Here is a 19,745-nt window from a genome sequence, read left to right as displayed (position 1 = left end):
CCAGAAGCAACCCTGTCAGGAGGCAATTCATAATGGACATCTTGAACAGTAGATTTTGTGTGCTGTTAAGTCTGCAGTTCTACACATGCAGTTTTACCTGGGAGTATGTCCCACTCAATTCAGTGAGAGTTTCTTGCCAGTAGATATGCATAGGTTATTTTTGCAGGACATAGCTGGTGCCTTACTGAAATCCCCCTTGTTCATAAGCAACACTGTAAAACAGGGAAAACACAGAATATTCCTACACATTTAAGATTTATTTGGTGCTGCCAGTCTATTTAGTGTAATTATAGTCCATCATTTATACAAATCTTGTTTACTTATTACATTTGTATCCCAGGCTTCCTCCAAGGAATAAGAGACAGAGAGTTGTCTCTGACAAAGTTCTACTCAGAGAAGAGCCAATGAAATGAAAGCCTCTGTTCGTCACTTTCATCCATTTCAATGCCTTCTATAGTCCTGGCCTTTTAAATGAATGAAAATGACTAGCTTAGGTCGATTAAATTCCATGGGCCTACTCTGAGTAGACCTTCATTGGATACAACCCAGTAGATCTAGGCTAGTTGGACTACCATTGGATACAACTCCACAGTATGTGGTTCTCTCCTCTCTGCCACACATACCCATCCTTTTATCTTCACAACATCCCTGTGAGGTTGGCTAAGCTGAGAGTGTATGTGATTAGAACCTGGGTCTTCCCCAATCTAGCACTAAGGACCGCACTGACTCTGATTCTCCCATCCTGCCCGGAAGAGGTATCTTCCACATTAAAGATGAGATGAGACTGGAAACAAGAAATCACAAAGCTAGATTTAAAAAAAGGAAAAGTAGCTGGCAGTGAACTCCAAGGCATGGGCTGGTCAGTCGCCACTTGTTAGTTTTATGTGTACAAAGAGGGGAAAGGCAACTCAGGGGTTGGCTGAAGCCTAGAAGACAAAAAAAGGTATGGTATGTTGGAACATAGAATACTAACAGATTAACTAGAGCACAACACGCGTGGAAATTAAATCTCCCTAAGGAAGGTGGGGGTAGGGAACCTTTTTTGACCCAATGAGCACATTTTCTTCTGGGCAACCTTATAGGAAAAGGGCTGGCTTACATAGGAATGTAGGAAGCTTCTTTATACTGAGTCAGACCCTTGGTCCATATGGCACAGGATGGTCTGTACTGACACTCAACAGCTTTCTAGAGTTTCAGGCTGGGAGGTCTTCCCCCCACCTTACCTGGAGATGCTACTGGGTATTGAACCTCTTGAAACTTCTGCATGCCAAGCAGATGCTCTCTCACTGAGCTGCAGCCCTTCTCCTAAGATTTGAAAGCTTTTGTGGTGGGGGCAAGTGCATAGTGCTTAGCAATTGATCACCTCCGAGGTCCCTTTTATATTGCAAAGAGTTTTCTGATCTACATCCTCCTTCCTACCAGTTCTCTGGGCTCCAAGCCGTGTCCTTGGCCTCCATGATATGGAAAGTGTAGACGTGGCGGGACTTTTCGGAGAGGTTCGGCTCACTTTTGTGGACAACCTCACCATGGATCAGAATGAGGCCACCTATTTTGTGATTTAAAAGCAACACACCGTCATACCAAGCAAGTGCATGAATTTGCAAAGTCAAATCACCAATCACATTACCATTCCCCCTAGCCTAGTATTGTCTATTGGATCTGAATCAAAACCTGAGGTAACCTTTGTTGTGTAGCAAAGAAGGGAGAGTGAGATGCTTACCTGAACATCCCCCTGTCTTCTGTGCATTGTGTTAGTGGCATGATGCCCAGCAGTTAATATCTCTATTCCTCTTAATGTTTACCCTTGTTGTCGAGTTTACCTTTCTCAACAGGCACTGGGATGAATTGCCTGTCATCGTACGTCTGCTCAGAGCCAACAAACTTTGTGCAGGGCATTGTGCCTGGGGGAGTACGAACCATACGCCGAGTGATCCCACCTATAAAACAGCACGTTGGAAACGTGAAGGATGCCACAGAAAGTGCCAAGGAGGACATGTTGACAGACTTGTGTCTTGTACACAGATGCCCTGGCAAGATCTCTCCAAGCAAAGCAATACTCTAGGCCAAGGTGGTCCAGCCTCTCAGACCAAGTGGGCTGCAATAGTAGTTGGACACACAACCTGCCAGCCACACACTGATTTAAATTTCCATGTTGTAATTTAAAGTGTTTATAATATAGTTAATATTATTTAATACAATTAATAAATTTAATATACAGTGGTACCTTTGGATGCGAACGGGATCTGTTCCGGAGCCCCGTTCACATCCTGAAGTGAATGTAATGCGTTTTGCCGCTTCTGCGCATGCGCAAGCGGCGAAACCCAGAAGTAACACGTTCCATTACTTCTGGGTCGCCACAGAGCGCAACCCAAAAATGCTTAACCTGAAGCGTATTCATCCCGAGGTATGACTGTATATATAATTAAATACACAATCGTTAGATTGTGGGGAGATTGAGTCCCTGTCAATATAAAAAAGCAACATAGAATCACCATCATCATCATCATAATTCTAGCCCAATTTGCAATCCATAGCAAATGGCCACAAACAGGGCCATTTGTCAAACAGGGCAGCCAGCAGTACAGCCTCCATGTCCAGGGGCAGTCAACCTGCCCCGCAGAGCTGCAGATAGAGGTCCCACTAAGTGCTCCCCACCCACTGGCTGGTTGGCTGTGCACCCTGTCTCTGTTGGTCCTGGGCTGCATCACAGCCTTTCTCCAACCTGGCAGCTAAGCTCTGCCTCCTCCTTTGCCACATCCCTCAAAAGGGTGCCGCCTCCAAGCCATACTTCCACTTTGTGTCCCTGTGCTGGCTGCCAATCAAAAGGCAGGTCATTGAAACATCCAGTGCCCAGCTCTCCCCTTTGGTGGGTTTTCAAGCATCCCACTCACCCCACTCATGCCTGTACTCTCTCATTAGCAGTGCTCGTTTGCTGATGAAGGGAGAGGGGCCAAGCAACCAGCCTGCAAGAGGAGGAAGCTTCTCAGGACAGGATAGGCAGAAGAGCCATTGAAGGAAAGTAACAGGGCTGAGGGCACGGGACAAATGTACCACTGTTGTGCCAAATGAAGCTGTAGCAAGGGCAGCCAATGTGGTGCCAACCAGATGTTGTGGATCTGCAGTTGCTTTCCTATCAAGTCAAATGCCATGCTACTAATTTCTTACTTGTGTGAGAGCCAGGGATGAACCACAAACAGCCATTCTCTAGGGTGGCATTTTCCAGGGCGATCCAGAGGCCAATCACTCGCCCCAAAGGTTCCGTATGTAGAAAGGTGGCATCCTGATGTGGCGTCACTGGAAGCAACAGATCGCACAGATGCAAACAGCTGGCTTGAATGTCACACTAAACAAAGGTTTTCTCCAACCCTCATTTAGTCAAGAAAGGAGATTCTGGCTAAACACCAGGAAGAACTTCCTGGTAGTAAGAAATGTTTGACAATGGAACAAACTCCCTCGGGAGGTGGTAGACTCTCCTTCCCTGGAGGTTTTCAAGCAGTGGTTGTATGGTCATCTGTAAGGGATGCTGTAGTTGAGATTACTGCACTGCAGGGAGCTGGGCTACATGGCCCCGAGGGTCCTTCCCAACCCTACTGTTCCATGATTCTGTAAGTCTATAAGTCATATAATTGGTCCATCTATCTCAGTACAGTATTATTCAAACTTACTGACAGCAATGGCTCTCCAGGATTCCAGGCAGGGGGCTTTTCCCAGCCTGAATTGGGGAAACTTCTGCATGCAATGTTCACTTTATCCCCTGTCAGATTCCATGGACATCGTGCACAGATGTCTTGGTAGAAAAGGCAAAATGGCCTTTCCTGCAAAGTAAACAACTTCCCGTCCTTCCTCTTCCGTGGACTTGCCCTTCCCTTGACTGTAACATTATCATTGACAGTAATACTGCAGAGGGACGCTGCTGACTTGAATTGCAGCCTCAAAGCAGTGCAAGAGTTCAGCACTCACTATTAACCATGCCACTGGTCTATTATATCCTTGGCTTGTTGGTGATAGCAGGTAACAAGAGATGTGCTCGCATTTATTTATTTATTTATTCATTTATTCATTGCATTTATACCTCACCTTTTTCTCCAAGGTGAAGTACACAGTTCACTTCACACACCCCCAACAACCCTGCAAGGTAGGTTGCCTGTGAGGCCATGACCGGCCCAAGGTCATACCCAGTGAGCTACATGGCTGAGTGGGGGAATTGAACGCTGGTCTCTCCCAGGCCCTAGTCTGACACTCTAGTCGCTACACCACACTGGCTCTCTCTCTTAATATAGATCAGGGTTTCCCAATCTTGTGTCTCCAACTGTTTTTGGACTACAGTTCCCATCATCCCTGACCACTGGTCTTGCTAGCTATGGATGATGGGAGTTGTAGTTCAAAAACAGCTAGAGAGACAAGTTTGGGAAACAAGTATTTAGATTGAAACCAAATTATCAGGAGCTTTGTACGTGCCCTTCACCAGAATAAATCTTTGGCCAAACAACCAACAGCCTATATATCAGAAGAGCCTCGCTACATCAGATCAAAAGTCCCATCTACTCCCAAGAGAAGGGAGCACTATGTTCTCTTCTGGACAAACCTTTTGGGCGCCATATGCAAGGAGTGGTCACGGCCAGATGCAAAAGTTGGTGGAGTAAATTGTAGCTTTGCGCAGTAAGCTAGTTTGTACATAAACATGCAAAAGCAAAATACATGATCAAAGTCCATGTGTGCCCTCCAAAAGCATTCAAGGAGGGCACTCAGCTTGGCCAGAGAGTGGTGCAACACAGGAAGGAGTGTTCAGTCCCCAGCATCTCCACATAGGTCTGAGAACGACCCCAGTCTTAAATCCTGGTGGTGGTGGTGCCAGCCAGTGTAGACCGTACTGAGCCAGATAGCTCAATGGTCTAACTCAGTATAAAACAGCTTATTTCCTTTATTTAGAACCATGAGGTCTGGAACATTAATTTGGAGAGAAGGGCCAGGGAAGAAGGTCCCAGGTTCATGTAGGGCTGGGAATGTTCCCTTCCAGAAACCTTGGAGAGCTACCTCCAGTCGGTGAGACAATACTGTGCTAGACGGACCAATAGTCTGACTTTCTTCTGTTCCTGTTTAATCCAGCCCTTTATTCAGAACTACTTTCATTGTAGAAATAGGCAGAGTATGAACCTCACCTTCACCACCGATGCCAGGTTGCTAGAAAACGAAGGGAGAAACACCATTTTATTGAGGAGGAAAGTACAAAAAGATTGTCCTATTAATGCATTTAATTCATTCATTCAGTTAATAAGCAGAGTTAAAGGTTACAATACCTTGAATATGTACATGCTTTGCACCACCACTGGGTTTTCAAAGCCCAGTTTTCTTGCCAGTACCTGAAAAATATCCAAAATTTGCACGAGATTAGATAAAAATAGTTCTCACATCATGATGAAATATGGTTTGTCATGACATGTGCATGCTATAACTAGCCTCAGGTTCGTGCCTACACACCACTTAGTTCCACATAGCCAGGAGGAGATTTTGGGGAACTTACTTTCAGTTTCTGTTAAACTCTGCTTGCAGTTATGTCTGAAGTGTGGGTTGTGGCTTTTTTAACAAACTATGGTCAGTTTCAAAATATGCCACCTTCAAACCATAATTTATGAAGCAGGCTTGTTAAGCTAGCAAACTACAAAGAAGCAGGTAACAAAATATAGGGACTCTCAGTGTATACCCATTGAAATTAATGGGCATGACTAACTGAGGTCCATTATAATGGCTCCAACTCCATTATACATTCACACAAACAGTGGCTTTTGAAATGAGAGTATTAACAATCAGAAATAGTTTTTAAAAAGTGATTTGGTTTTAATGGCTATAATGTGTAAATATTCTTCAACTTCATATTATATTTATGGGCCAGAAATATAGTCAAACAAAGGCACATCTCTCCCTTTGGGGCTTGAGAACTTCATTCCTCCTCTTATAGTTATTTATGACGTTTGGCATATTGCAAAAGGGAAATAAAGTATACAGAAAAGAAAGATGGTAAGACAGGTAAGTGAACATGTCCTTACCAAAAACAACCCTCCATGCCTGATGGAAAGAAACAGGACCCATACCTTATTATTATTACTTTTAAAATTTGTATACTGCCCTTCATCCAAAGATCCCAAGGCGGTTCGCTACAGAAAAATACAAAATGAGAATACAAAAAGAAAAACCAGTACCCTCCCAAAAAACACTACACTTAAAAATTCATAGGATGTTAATCAGCTGAACACCTGGTTGGAAAAAAAATACTTTTGCCTAGCACCTAAAGATATGTAATGATGACGCCAGGTGTGTCTCCCTTTGGGAAGCATTCCACCAACACAGAGCCAACACAGAAAAGACCTGTCCTCGTGTTGCCACTCTCCAGACCTCTCATGGAGAAGGCAACCAAAGAAGGGCCTCAGGTGTATGAGTGCAGGGTCCAGGCAGTGGAGCTTCATGCTCTGGCACCAGGGGGCAGAGAGCAGGCGGGGGCAAGGCTGGCACAAATCCCAGGGGTGGGGCTCGTGTGCCACCCACAGGGGCGGGGCACGCATCCTGGGGGCAGCCGCGATGGCACCCCACCGGGATCGCGCTGCTGGGGGTGGTGCACTCCCCCCGCACTCCTCTTCCTCCGTCACTGTGTCCAGGCCCAGACATTGCACAGTGTGATTCCAGGTGCAGGTGGTGGACTAGACCAGTGGTTCCCAAATTTTGGGGGGCCACTGCCCCCTTGGTTCCATAACTCATCCCTGTGTCCCCTACACTATCCCCCAAAAAGCATGTTTCAGATTAGCAGTCTGCAGAACCCACTAAGGAAGATAATAGCACAATAAAATTCAAAACAGTAACAATTAATTGCACATTTATTTGAAACCCAATTAAAGCTATTTAGTTTCATTCATTCAACAAAATTGAAGGACTTGATGCAGTGGTGCCAGCTCTTTGAAGTTGTTTACTCCTCCTCCGCGGCCACCCCCTTGTCTCTTTGCGCTCCCCAGGTGGCTCCACTGCCCACTTTGGGAACCACTGGACCATAACAATGCAAGTCATGTAAAGGAAGTTGTCAGAGGCAGTAATTAAGTTATTTAAATGCTCTCTTCCCCTTCTGTTACAATTTTTCAGAGTAGGAGATTCCTTACAGTCAGATGCAAAGAGGATAAAGTTTTCCATTGAAGGTTTGGAGCAGTTACACCTATTTGTACATCATTGGGACCTTTAGTCATTTTCCAGTGCATTAGTATATTCAACCAATGGAAACCAGATGGCCAAAAACTGGTCACTTTCCCATTGTCCTCTCATCACCTGTCATTGGTGAGAAAGTTTATCCAGCAAAGCTACATGCCAGATTTTGTCATACCAGTAGCTCAGTTCCTTTCAAAATAAGGCTATTGTGAACCTGGGAGCAGAGAGAGTATGTATCAATAGTTCCCCATATTTTTCTTTCCAAAGTCACATTCACACCATACGGTGCCCCTTTAAACAGTCATGACTTACTGTAAAGAATCCTGGGAGCTGTAGTTAGTTAAGGGTGCTGAGAGTTGTTAGGAGACCCCCATCAGCCCCAGCAACAAATCCCAGAGTTCCCTGGGAAGAGGGATGGATTGTTAAACTGCTCTGAGAATTGTAGCTCTCTGTGCAAAATAGGAGTCTCCTATTTATAGAGGGACGCAGGTGGCGCTGTGGATTAAACCACTGAGCCTAGGACTTGCCGATCAGAAGGTTGGCGGTTTGAATCCCCGCAACAGGGTGAGCTCCAATTGCTCGGTCCCAGCTCCTGGCAACCTAGCAATTCAAAAGCACGTCAAAGTGCAAGTAGATAAATAGGTACCACTCCAGCGGGAAGCTAAATGGCATTTCCGTGTGCTGCTCTGGTTACCTTTAACAACTCTCAGCACCCTTGTAACTGCTGTTGCCATGATTTTGGTGCAGTTTGTTCAGCGTGCTGAAGGTTGCTAGAAAACTCCCCTGTTCTACACATACATCTGCAGTTCCCAGAGTGCCTGGACCATCCACCCCTCTTTGCAAGGAACTCTGTGAACTATAGCTTTGGGAAAGGAATGGGGGATGATCTAATGAATCTCAGAACCCTGAACACAGCTACCAGGATTTGCTGGAGAAAGCCATGATTGTTAAAAGGGGTATGAGGGGGGCTTTGAATGCATGGTGGAAATGTGGTCTAAATGGACTTGGGGCTTTCGATTGGCACTCGAACTCACCTGCACGTCTGAGGAGTGAGTGATCTGCTTGAAGGTGGAATCGTATGCATGCAACGCTGCAAAAGAGTGGGGGAGAGATGAAGCAAGTAGAAATTGTCCCTGCTTTTTTGCTATTGCAACTTACTGTATCTCATCCAATCACCTTCCTGATCCAGGGAAAGGGTCAACCCTATACCCTTTTTAAAAACAGCAATGAAGGGGGTCCATCAATGAAAGCGCAATCCTATGCATCTTGACTTAAGAGGTAAATCACACTTATTTCAATGGAATGCCTTACAAGGTAAGTTTGCTGATGGGTTTTGGGGCCTGACATCCAGATGAATCAGTTTGAAATGAGGCACACATTTGCAGAACATAGGAAGCTGTCTTATAGTGAAGGAGGCCATTTGGGTTCATTTAGCTCAGTATTGTCCACACCAGTGGCTCCCAGTTAGGGGTCCTCAGAACACACCCAGGGAGTCTGCGGCACCATCCCCTGCCAAGGGCTCACTTAATTTGCGCAGTGAAAGCCTTCCATGGATTACCCAGCCTCTTATCATGGACTAGTGCCTGCTTGCCAGCAGGCGGAAAACTTGTGTAAAAGTTGCTGGGTGGCAGGTGAGCTGGGATTGGGCACAAACCTCTGACACAGTTCCTATGGGCTCTTTTGATTAAAGGGGGGGGAGTGCAAACAGCTCAAATGCTTATTATCATTTTTAAAAATGTAAGGGATTCCTTCCCCTTGTTATTTACTTCTAAACTGAAAATGACTTCTAATTGCTTTCAAGTTTAGAGGACTCTCCCACTGCTTGTAGGTAGGGTTTTCAGTGAATCTTGCCCTACGAGTCTGGGATTCATATCTCCTCTTGGAAGTCCCACAGGGGAAATAGCTAAGCAAATTGCCACTATGATTAGCACAACAGCTCATCCTCTGATGATTTAGGGCTGGGCAATACTTTCTTTTCAACATTGTGATATAAAGGTAAAATTAAGGAGACCCCCGACCATTAGGTCCAGTTGCGGACGACTGGGGTTGCGGCGCTCATCTCACTTTACAGGCCGAGGGAGCGGGCGTACAGCTTCCGGGTCATGTGGCCAGCATGACTAAGATGCTTCTGGTGAACCAGAGCAGGGTGCAGAAACGCCTTCCCACCGGAGCAGTACCTATTTATCTACTTGCACTCTGACGTGCTTTCAAACTGCTAGGTTGGCAGGAGCAGGGACAGAGCAACGAGAGCTCACCCCGTCACGGGGATTCAAACCACCAACCTTCTGATGGGCAAGCCCTAGGCTCTGCGGTTTAACCCACAGCGCCACCCGCATCCCATTCACATTGTGATATATCAGCAGCTAAATACTGGTATATGCTGATACATCACGGTGACTGGAATTTATCTTGGCTGCTTCTTGCATGCCCAGGAGCAGACCCAGCTCCCCAGGAGGCAGGCCACAAATCAATAAAGACACAAGACAGTGTAGATATGGGATTAAATTGGCTACAACTTTATCAATTTCAGATGTAGTAAAACCTTGGCTTAGGCATGTATCCCTATCAGCCTCCTAGCTGGGGTCCGTGGCTAGGCAGGGTCAGTCAGGAATATGAGGGACACTGCAAAATGTGTGTTTACACAGCTGCCCTCCCCTTTTCCTCTTGCTGAGGGGAGTTTGACCCTCCAACGAGTGCTTATGGTCAGTGACTCCCCTCTCAAACCCCCTCTAACAGGGCCCTGCAACACTGCCGCAGGAGGGGTGCGTTACCACGCTACCCCTCCATTCCATTGATGGACTAAAGGATTCTGCCAAAGACCTAAAACCACCAAAGTTGTGACAATTCCTAAGGGGAAGGCAAAACCTGCAGAGCAGGTGTTATGTATTGAGTTGAATAGGATCCATAAGGCAGCAGTCTGATTGGTCCTAGAACAATAGGATTCAGAATGCAGCAGTCTGATTGGTCCACAGGAGCCACCCAAACCAGCTCCCGGTGGAAGAGAATCCGCAACCTGATTGGCCTACAGGACAATCCTGGAATTAGCCAATCACGTGGGGCCCAATGTGTAAATAATGTATATAAGGCAGACATTCTGGGGGAACTTCCATTCCTCCTCATCACTACGAGCTGAATAAAGAGCATGAAATCCACTCTCGACTCCGAGTCTATTTCAGCAGGGGAATTCCTTCCCAGCTCTGAAAGACAGCAACCTTCAACCTCGAAGGGAAACGATTAGCCTGCACGGTCATTCCTACCTTAGGGAAGGAAGAAGCAGCCAAGATACATGGCCCACAGTGAGCGAGTCCTGATGCCTCTCAGGCTCATGTGAACTGTTCAGCTGGAGGATGGAAGAGGTCTCCTGCCCCCCAGATGAAGGAGCAAGTGGTGGGCTGAAGGCTCTGCTCGGCTGAGGAGAGGGGCAACCATGCACCCCTTAGTGGAGCATATTCATGGAAAACCACCCCGCCACTGGCTCATGTGAGCAGGTGGCAGGTCAGGGGCTCCATAAAATTGCTTGGCTGAGGCAAGGAGAGCGGTGCACTCCTCAGCTGAGCAGTTTAAAGAAGCAGAGGGAGAAATAAGTTCTATCAGCGCCTCACCGACGTACCTTGTTTCTCCCTCTGCCAGTATGAGAGCAGAGTGGGATGGTGACTTCACTCAGCAGTATATCGCTGGTGAAACCTCCCCCCCTGCTCCTGAGTCCCTCTGCTATCAGCGCCAGCTGGAGGCAGCCAAGAGCAGTGATTGGTTTCACTTGCAATATACTGTACCACCGAGTGAAGTAGCCATCACAGTCTGCCCCTCATACCAGTCCTGGGAGATGTATCTGTACATCACTCAGGCCTATGTAGTGCAAATGGCAGCCTGCGTGGATGTTGTTTTCTTGTTTTCTTTGGGAAGCTATATGGCTACAATGGGGGTGGGGGGAGGAAACAGATGTACAGCTGAATCTTAATAAATTAAAAAGTTGGTTGTTCCTATTGGGTAATCAGCAAAAATAAAAACCTCACTCCAAAAAAATATTAAGCTCTTAAGGATGAAACTTGGGCACAGGAAGACTAAATAAATTATTTTTAAAAAATTAAAAAAATTGTCCAGTAGCACCTTAGAGACCAACTAAGTTTGCTCTGGGTATAAGCTTTAGTGTGCATGCACACTTCTTCAGATACCTGCAGTCTTCAGATTCCTGCATGCACTATTACTATTACTACTATTACTAGTAGTAGTAGTAGTAGTATTACCAACATTACAAAATCCCAGTTGTTTTCTACTCAGTCTTCAAATGTGTTATCAAGCCCTGACCAAGCCTTCACCTATGTCTTGAAGGTGCGAGATCCCTCACTTAGCAGAACCCTATGTTGCAAAGTTTTGCTAAGATGTACCATCTCAGATTACAAGTAAGGAATAGCATGTGTGAATACTCATAAAAAGCTTTCTGCATATAGAGCACTTGCAAGTTAGGGACACAATTGCTTTTTAAAAAATTCAGTTGTAATGAAACAATGGCGACAAGTTGTTCCTACTTTCTGTGGATAGACAAGTTGTGGTAATATCACAAATTTTATGGTCTGTTTTACACCTAAAATCCTTTTCTTATTAGAGACTACCCCAAATTTTCTTCAAAAAAATGCTTTGCACAGGTAACTACCATAGAGTTATCAAAATTTTCAAAAGTAGAGGGTCCGTGGCTTGGCTTTTGCAAAATGCTTTTTGCAACATGCTTTATGGAGAAATGGACTGCCAAGTGTGTATCATTTTCATACACTGCTGTCTTTAATACTTACCATGGCCAATTTTATTAACAGCTTTTTCCTTTGGAACAAGAAAATCTCCTAGGAAAGAAAAATGTTGAATGCAACATAAATCACATAGCACATGTGTTATATCCAGTGCTTTTTTTCTAAAAAAGAAAAGAAAAGAAATATTTAGGGGTACTTACATTTTACTACTCATATTGAAATTCTGCCCCTTAATGAGGCCAAACAAATTCACAAAATGTTTAGGAGTATGCATACCCCTGCGTACCCCCAGAAAAAAAGCACGGGTTATATCTGTTTAGGAAAAGTTCCCAAACTTTTTCAGCAACTGTCGCCTTTGGTTCCATCAACTCATCCCCACCCTACAAAAAGCATTATTAATTATAACAGTTTGCACGACCCTCTAAGGAAGAACTGTATGTAACTGACAGATGGAAAATCAGAAGCCCTTTTAATTTCTTTTTTCTCTCCCCCCCTTCTATTTCTCACTTCCTTTTATCTTCCTTATTCTGTCTTTATTTTTTGTTTTCCTTGGTGTCCTCTCCTCTGGGATTATACATACATGAAGGTGATGACTGGGCTGGTGAAGGACCCCGTGTGTGAGGCAGGCAAGGGAGGATCTCCCAAGGTGAGAGCCTGGGAGAGAAGAAAGGGGAGCTCCCAGGTGAGAGATGGGAGGTCTACCCCTTTCTGTGGGTGACAAGGGTTCAGAGCTACCTTTGAGCATAGCTGTCAACTTTTCCCTTTTCTTGTGTGGAATCCTATTCGGAATAAGGGAATTTCCCATAAAAAAAGGGAAATGTTGACAACTATTCCTTTGAGAGAGGACTTTGCATTTTCCTTTATGTTTTTGCTTAGATTAGTTTGTTTCTTATTGTACTGTATTATGAAAAAACCTTCATAAAATTTTATGGGGGGGGAGCAAAAACTGACCCCATCCCCACTCCCAAAATAGTTTGGTCGTATCACAGGAATGAAAGGAGTCCTCTGGTTTTTCATTAAACATTTGCTTCCACAGAGTAATGTTTATTCTCATTTCTGAGAAACTGTCATATATTAAAGGTACCTGTGATTTCACCTTCATTTTGGGGTCATTTGCTACTTATATGATATGCCAATCATGGGGGTGGCAATTCCCAGTGAAATGTAGCTTTATTTGGTATTTATGATAACATTTGCTTTCTCCTCTTCCTGTATCAGGCTGCTTTATGTTGCAAAATCTAATTGAGTATATTGAGGGGTTTGTACTTTTTTCTTCATCTTTCCTACTGGATTATTATCTTAACTTCATTTTTTTTAGTCTAGATTTCTTTTTTTTTAAAAATTAGAAAATGCTTACCTTTTCTGTCAAAAACACCTTTTTCAAAAAAGAATCTGATTTTGTCTCCGCTGGTTAGGAAATATTCTGCGCTGCCCTGTTGGAGGCGAAAATAAAAATATTATCATCTCACAATGAATACTGAGGCTGTTTATTTTAATATTTATATTTAATAGTTTGTAAGGTGCTCCTTCCTTAAATCAAATACAACTTATAAAATTGGTAAGAAGTTCAATATGGAAATGATGATAAGCTAATAAAAACGTTGTTTGCGATGAAGTCATGTGGCCCCTTTAACTACAAAGCTATAACCCATTCTTTAAGACTTAGGAAACTGCCATTAAACAAAGTCAAACCATTCATCCATCTAGCTCCGTATGCTCTACACAGACCAGCAGGAGTCTCTTCCAGCCCTACCTGGAGATGCCATTGAGGATTGAACCTGGGACCTTCTACATGCAAGGCAGGTGTTCTGCTGCTGAGCTATGGCCCTTCCTCTTTCTTTGAGATTGTACAAACTTAACATGTCATGGTTTAATCCTATGTGTGTTCACTCAGAAGTAAGTCCTGTGTGCTAAACTGTAGCTTCCAAATTAATGAGAAATTGAATATGCCTATAATATCCTGTTATTTGGATAACTCCTGTCAGTTACAACACACTGGAGTTGGCACTGGAATTTTATTCAGTTAGATAAAGGCATGCTTCTATAATATATATCTGGTTGTCTCCAACGCAGCGCTAACTCTTTCCACCAGTGCAAGGATTTATGCTTGTGCAATGGAACTTCCACACCTCTCCCCACCTCATGCACCCCCTAAATATGTTATGGGGTTCCCTCAACCCTACAGAACTGACTGGGGAAGCTGCTGAGGGGAGAAGAAGGGGGGAGTTTTGTTGCACAAGTGTACATCCATGCACAGAAGTGAGTGCATTGTTTTTACTTCAATAATATAATATTTTTATCCCATATTCCTCCTAAGAGATCAGGGGAGCACACAATGATACTGTCTCAAACCATTTACTGTATTTTTCACTCTTTAAGACGCACATCTTCCCCTCCAAAAATTAAAGGGAAATGTGTGTGCGTCTTATGGAGCGAATGCAGGCTCTTTGGCTTCAGCGATAGCAACGCGAAGCCTTCGAAGCGCAGTGGGAGCACTCCTGCTGTGCTCCTGAGGCTTCGGGTTGCCTTCACCAAAGCCTGGAGACCCCTCTCACTCTTCAGGCTTCAAAGATAGCGCCTGAAGCCTCTGGAGCGCAGTGGGAGCTCCCGCTGCGCTCCAGAGACTTCAGGATCCTTTCGCTGAAGGGTAGGTACCCCTTCAGCTAAGGCACAGCGCCCCTTCAGCTAAGCGGGAGGAGAAATGGAAGGGGTTCCGTTTCTCTTGCCGCTTCGCTGAAGGGGCACTGCACAGAGAGGGGGATAATTCCCCCCCCCCGTCTAAAACAAGGTGCGTCCTATGGTCGGGTGCATCCTATAGAGCAAAAAATACGGTAACTTTCACAGCAACCCTTGTAAGGTAGGTTAAGGCTGAGAGATTGCAACAGGCCCACAGTTGTCTAGCAAGCTGTGTGGCTGAGAAAGGATTTGAACTCTCCCCCTGGTTCCTATCCAACAGAGCAACTGCTCTGCCACCCTGGCTCTTAATAGTTCAAAAAGCTGGGGCTGAGGGGTAGGCTGCTCTTCTGAGTTACTCTGCAGCAACGGACCATTATCCTGTCTGCATGGCAAAAAAGGGGTTTACCTGCATCTGTCCCCAAAAAGAGGTTGGCATAGTGAAAAAGGAAAGACGGGAAAAAGTGTAAGTTATTGGAAGCAAATCATTCTTATTATTACTGTCATCAACAATATATTGTCCTAAAAAATGCAAATAGCAAAATAGAGGTGCCATGTTACTTCATGTTACTTATTCCTTTATTAAATATATATCCCACCCTTCTTCTCAAAGGAGCCCAGGGCTGCAAACAGCAAGCAATAAAACAAATAAAAAAATATTATTCTTTTCTTCTTCTTTTTTTAAAGCTGGTTGTCATACAGATACAACTCACACTGCCTAAGGATTAGAAACAAATAAATGAAACTGAATCTAGCTACAAGGAAGTGGGGATTTGAACCTGAGGTCTCCCTGGTACTAGCCTGCACTTTTAACCACGCTTCAGTGGTTTCTGCGGTGGGAGATGTGACTGAAGCTAGTTTCTGCACCTGTGCCTGGAGCTGTTCATCTTCCCGGGTTGAAAACTCTGTACGGCAGTGAGGAGGCACGTCCATGTCAGCAATGATCTTTTGGATCTGGGCCCTCATGGCCTCACACACTTCAGAGCTGAAAAACCGGTCAAGAACAAGGAAGCCATCTTGGCGGAACTGGGGGGTAGGAGGGAGGACATTTTGTTACCATCACCACAACGACTAGAATGAAGAGATAGGCAAATCTGGCATTTTCACTTTTGCTCAGTTTCTCTCCCCTCCGCCCCCTTTTCTCCACATTTCCATATCAGTTTGTGATTTATTTACTTTTTCAAAAAGTCCTCCCAGAAATTAATTCATCAGCGTTTCAGTGTGGCTCTCTCCCCAACATACACATTTTTGTATGCAATTTATACACATTTGGGCAAAGAAGGCCATTTCCCCTAACAGAATGCATTTTGGGGTGGGGTATTTTATTTTTACTTGGGTGTTTATTTTTCTGCATGCTATACCCTAGTATGTGCATTATTATTTTTTATGCATGACTTGGCTGAAAAGCAACATTGCAACATTCAGAGAAGTACAAATTTCAAAAGATGACTGCATTTCAGTTCACAGATAGTTTCTGAAAATGCAAATTAGGGGAAGTTTTCCTTTAAATGTGAACCAGATCAAATTTCTGCCCTATTCCCTGCTGGACAGTACTACAAATCATAGTGCTCCATAGAGTTATGTTGGAGTCTTTTTCAATGAATCATCTGATACAGCTGGTGATGGCCCTAGGTTTTTGAGCAGCAAGTATTAACTCTTTCCAATGACTCATTTGTTGCACAAAAGCATCTGCTGTTCTCCCTTGCTCTAAGCCAGGGGTCGGCAAAGTTTTTGTGGCTTGAGCCAGTTCACGGTCCTGCAGACACTACGGTGGGCCAGAGTGCGTGCGAGTGCGTGCATGTGCAAACACTATTTCCAGTGCTCCTTCCAGCATGGAGGAGGCATGTGCAGCTTCCCATTGGCTGCAGGAGCTTCTTGCAGCCAATGGGAAGCTGACCAGCGCCGCGGAAGGCGGTCCCCACTCTGCTCCGTGCCAGTTTAGCACGGCACATGGGAGCCAGCAGGTGGTGGGGGTCCCCAAGCGGGTGGCAGGAGTCCATGGGCCGGGTAAATGGCCCCCATGGGCTGCTTGTGGCCCATGGGCCTTAGGTTGCCAACCCATGCTCTAAGCCCTGGGAGGGATCTGGGGCCCCTGAAACTGAAATAAAATAAAATAAATAAAACCATAAAACCCCTAAATCTGTGGTTTCAGTGGCACTGTATAGGGCTCTCTCAACCAAAGAATTGAGTTCCTAGCATACTTAGAGGTGGTCCTTCTCACAATAATGTTAGGCTCTGACTTTTAGGAGATACGTAATGGTCTGATAAACATTCCCACTGAAGTAGCAAGAAATCAAGAGAGATTTCTGCTTTATTGATTCAAATTTGGCATTGTTTCTTATCTATCAAATCAAACAACAACAACAACAACAACAACAACAACAACAACAACAACAATAATAATTTATCATTTATACCCTGCCCACTCTGGGCGGCTTCCATAAAAACCAAAAATACAGTAAAATATCACATGTTAAAAACTTCCCTGAACAGGGCTGCCTTAACACAACACATTTATGGTGGGAATGTACGTTGGTTCGAGATACTTAGAATTCTTTAATTGTTTAATTTTGACAGAACTGATTAGTACTGCCAGAGGAACTATTGTTTGCTGTCCAAAATTAATGTCATTGAATTGTTGAGGATACCAATGTAGATTTATTTTCGTAAGGATTTGTCTTGTATATGGTATTTGCAGCTCAAATAGTAATTGCAACGCAATGGAAAACAGCCCCAAATCTTACACTGGACACTTGATACCACTCAGGAATGCAGGTATAGTGAAGGAAATTGCACATAATTTGAGATTTTGACAGGGTCTAGAACCTTTTTATATGATTTGGCATTCCTTTACAGCAGAGCCCTCATTTTCAATGCAACCTTCGTTACAAGCCTGGGAAATTGGGAACTCTACTTGAAAATCAAGTAACAGTTATATATTCTTCCTTCATGTGAAGACAACTTTCATTCTTTTTTTCTTTCTTGACCTGGACTTTGTTACTGAACTGTTCGGTAACTGTATTTATTCTGTGTGCCTATTTTACGGTTTTGATTTTCATCTGTTATAATCGTTCTGTACGTTATAAAATAAATTTCAAAACAACATTGAAAAGAAAAGAAAATTAACTTGCAACACCCTTGCAGCAACAACCCCCTGGAATGAAGTGCCTGCTTACTTTGGAGAACACATTGCCCAAGGAGATTATGGATAAAGAGAGGCGGATTTTCAGAGTTTAAGAGAGGCAACGGATAAAGAGAAAGATCAGGGGATGAATGAGAAGGATCAAAAGAAAGGGTATGCATAAGGCCAACAATATATTTCAAGTCATGGCAGGATGTTTCTCTCTTCATATGGGTGCACAAAAAACAGAGATAAATTCATTGAGTTAATCATTGCTAAATCCAATTTCAGAGGGTGGCCGGCGGGGGTGGGGGTGGGGTGGGGAATCAGCGGAAAGCTTTGTTAATTCAAAGCGACTCACCAGGGCACACAGATTTTTATCCACCTTTTCTTGTTGGCATTTCCCTCCTTACCTTATGGATCTGTTCCTGGGTTATGGATGCCATCGTAGGCAAAGCAAAGAAGTTCAGCCAGGAGGTAAGGGAAGTGTGGTCAATGTGCAATCTTGTTGAGGCTCCACAGTTAATGTTCCACGGCTTGTATCTGTGATCCCTTTCAGGACCATGTGATATTGCCAATGAGGACACAGGCGGATATATATATATATATTCGTACAGGATGATTTCAGGGGCCTCTTGGGCGGTCTTTGAATTCTTTTCTTTGGACTCTAGAGTCCAGATGGAATCAGCATATTATCCTTTTGCTACTTCTTTTTTTTTAAGCTGGAAAGCAAACGTTTATAAAAAGATTTGAGTGATGCTGGCTTTTATATTCTGGTTAATTTGCAAGCCCATCAAAGGCAGCAGCTTCTATAATGCCAAAAATAATATAAAATATAGACTTAGGGTTATACCCAATATTAGTCCTACTCAGAGGAGGCCTACTGAGTTGCACCCAACTCTGTTCAACTCAAGGGTAGAACCCCTTTAAATGAAATGGATCTAATTTCGTCATGTCAATTATTTCCAGTGGGCCTGCTGTGAGTATGACTAGCAGTGGCTACAACACATTTAAATGAGTGGATATAACTAATTTACTATTTTCAGTTGGTCTGCTCTTAATAGAACTTTATGAAATGCAACCCATAGGTTTCAGTACCAACCCCACTTCCCTGGGAAGTCAGTCCCAGTGAATTCAATGGGATTTATTTTGGACTAGAAATGGGCCACGTAATGAATTTATAAAGCACATTTATAATACTTTAAACAGTCATGGCTTCTTGCAAATAATCCTGTGACCTGTAGATGACCCATAGAATCGGCCATCCTTTAAAATGTAGCCTTCTCTGAATTTTGCAGCAAAGTTATCCACCTAAGTAATGTGTTACAAAAATGCATTACATTAGGCTGAAGTGCGCATATCAATGCTTATAATAGTGAAAATTATGTAACAAAATGCAATATATTAAGAGAAATCACTTTCTGAAGGTGTATTGGGATAAATTTGCACTAAAATGCTGATGAATTGTCATGACTTTTTTTAAAGTCACAAACTGATGTCGGAATGTGGAGAACTGAATTTAAAATGGGGGGAAATGAGAAACTGACAGAGCATGAAATTGGCATATTTGCATGTCACTGCTTCCAAGTCCCTCGTGTTTGGGGGACTCTTTCCTAATTGTTCACTTTTACACCCTTGTGTTTTGATGTCCAATATGCCAATGATTCCTTCTCCAGACCTGGTCTCCTTCATTCCTTTCCTTTGCTGTTGTGTATTATAATCTTGCTGATGGTTGTTTACAATATTTAAAATATATATAAATATAAATAAATGTGGCAAGCCAGGAACCCTGAGCCAGAAAAGTGCTGGTTGGAATCTTACCTGTCAGTTCTCAGGACACCAGAGACCATTCCGAAAGAGCTGAGGATGTAGTTTTCCTCTTTTTTTCTTTTCTTTTTTTGCTGTTAGGAGTTCTGATGGCATTTACTCCCAGGGGAATGGGGAGAACAGTGAGTCACGCCAATGCCTCTTGTCCTCAAAAGACGAACAAAGGGCGAAGAAACCAAGGACGGGGGAACATGCAG

The 19,745-nt window shown here is 43.9% G+C and overlaps 1 protein-coding gene across 3 annotated transcripts; it reads right to left on the bottom strand.

The window, feature by feature from the left end:
- Nucleotides 1–238: 238 nt before the first annotated feature.
- Nucleotides 239–19,690, bottom strand: PHYHD1 (phytanoyl-CoA dioxygenase domain containing 1). Of its 3 annotated transcripts, none has more exons than XM_083722509.1 (11): nucleotides 19,543–19,690; nucleotides 15,468–15,626; nucleotides 13,285–13,360; nucleotides 11,973–12,020; nucleotides 8,220–8,275; nucleotides 5,298–5,360; nucleotides 5,160–5,181; nucleotides 3,166–3,294; nucleotides 1,821–1,937; nucleotides 1,420–1,546; nucleotides 239–926 (listed from the first exon to the last, which is right to left on the bottom strand). In XM_083722509.1, the coding sequence occupies exons 2-11, from the start codon at nucleotides 15,564–15,566 to the stop codon at nucleotides 881–883; spliced, it is 783 nt and encodes a 260-aa protein (XP_083578635.1). In that variant the 5' UTR covers nucleotides 15,567–15,626; nucleotides 19,543–19,690; the 3' UTR covers nucleotides 239–880. The 3 variants fall into 3 exon arrangements, with proteins under 3 accessions (XP_083578635.1, XP_083578634.1, XP_083578636.1); XM_083722508.1 differs by lacking the exon at nucleotides 19,543–19,690 and adding an exon at nucleotides 18,135–18,448; XM_083722510.1 differs by lacking the exons at nucleotides 15,468–15,626; nucleotides 19,543–19,690 and adding an exon at nucleotides 18,135–18,449.
- Nucleotides 19,691–19,745: the final 55 nt, after the last annotated feature.

Source organism: Podarcis gaigeae (assembly GCF_964106915.1).
Source record: "Podarcis gaigeae genome assembly, chromosome: Z".
In the NCBI taxonomy this organism is placed as follows: Eukaryota; Metazoa; Chordata; class Lepidosauria; order Squamata; family Lacertidae; genus Podarcis; species Podarcis gaigeae.
The sequence above is the reverse complement of the archived record's forward strand: the minus strand, read 5'-3'. Positions and strand labels throughout refer to the sequence as shown.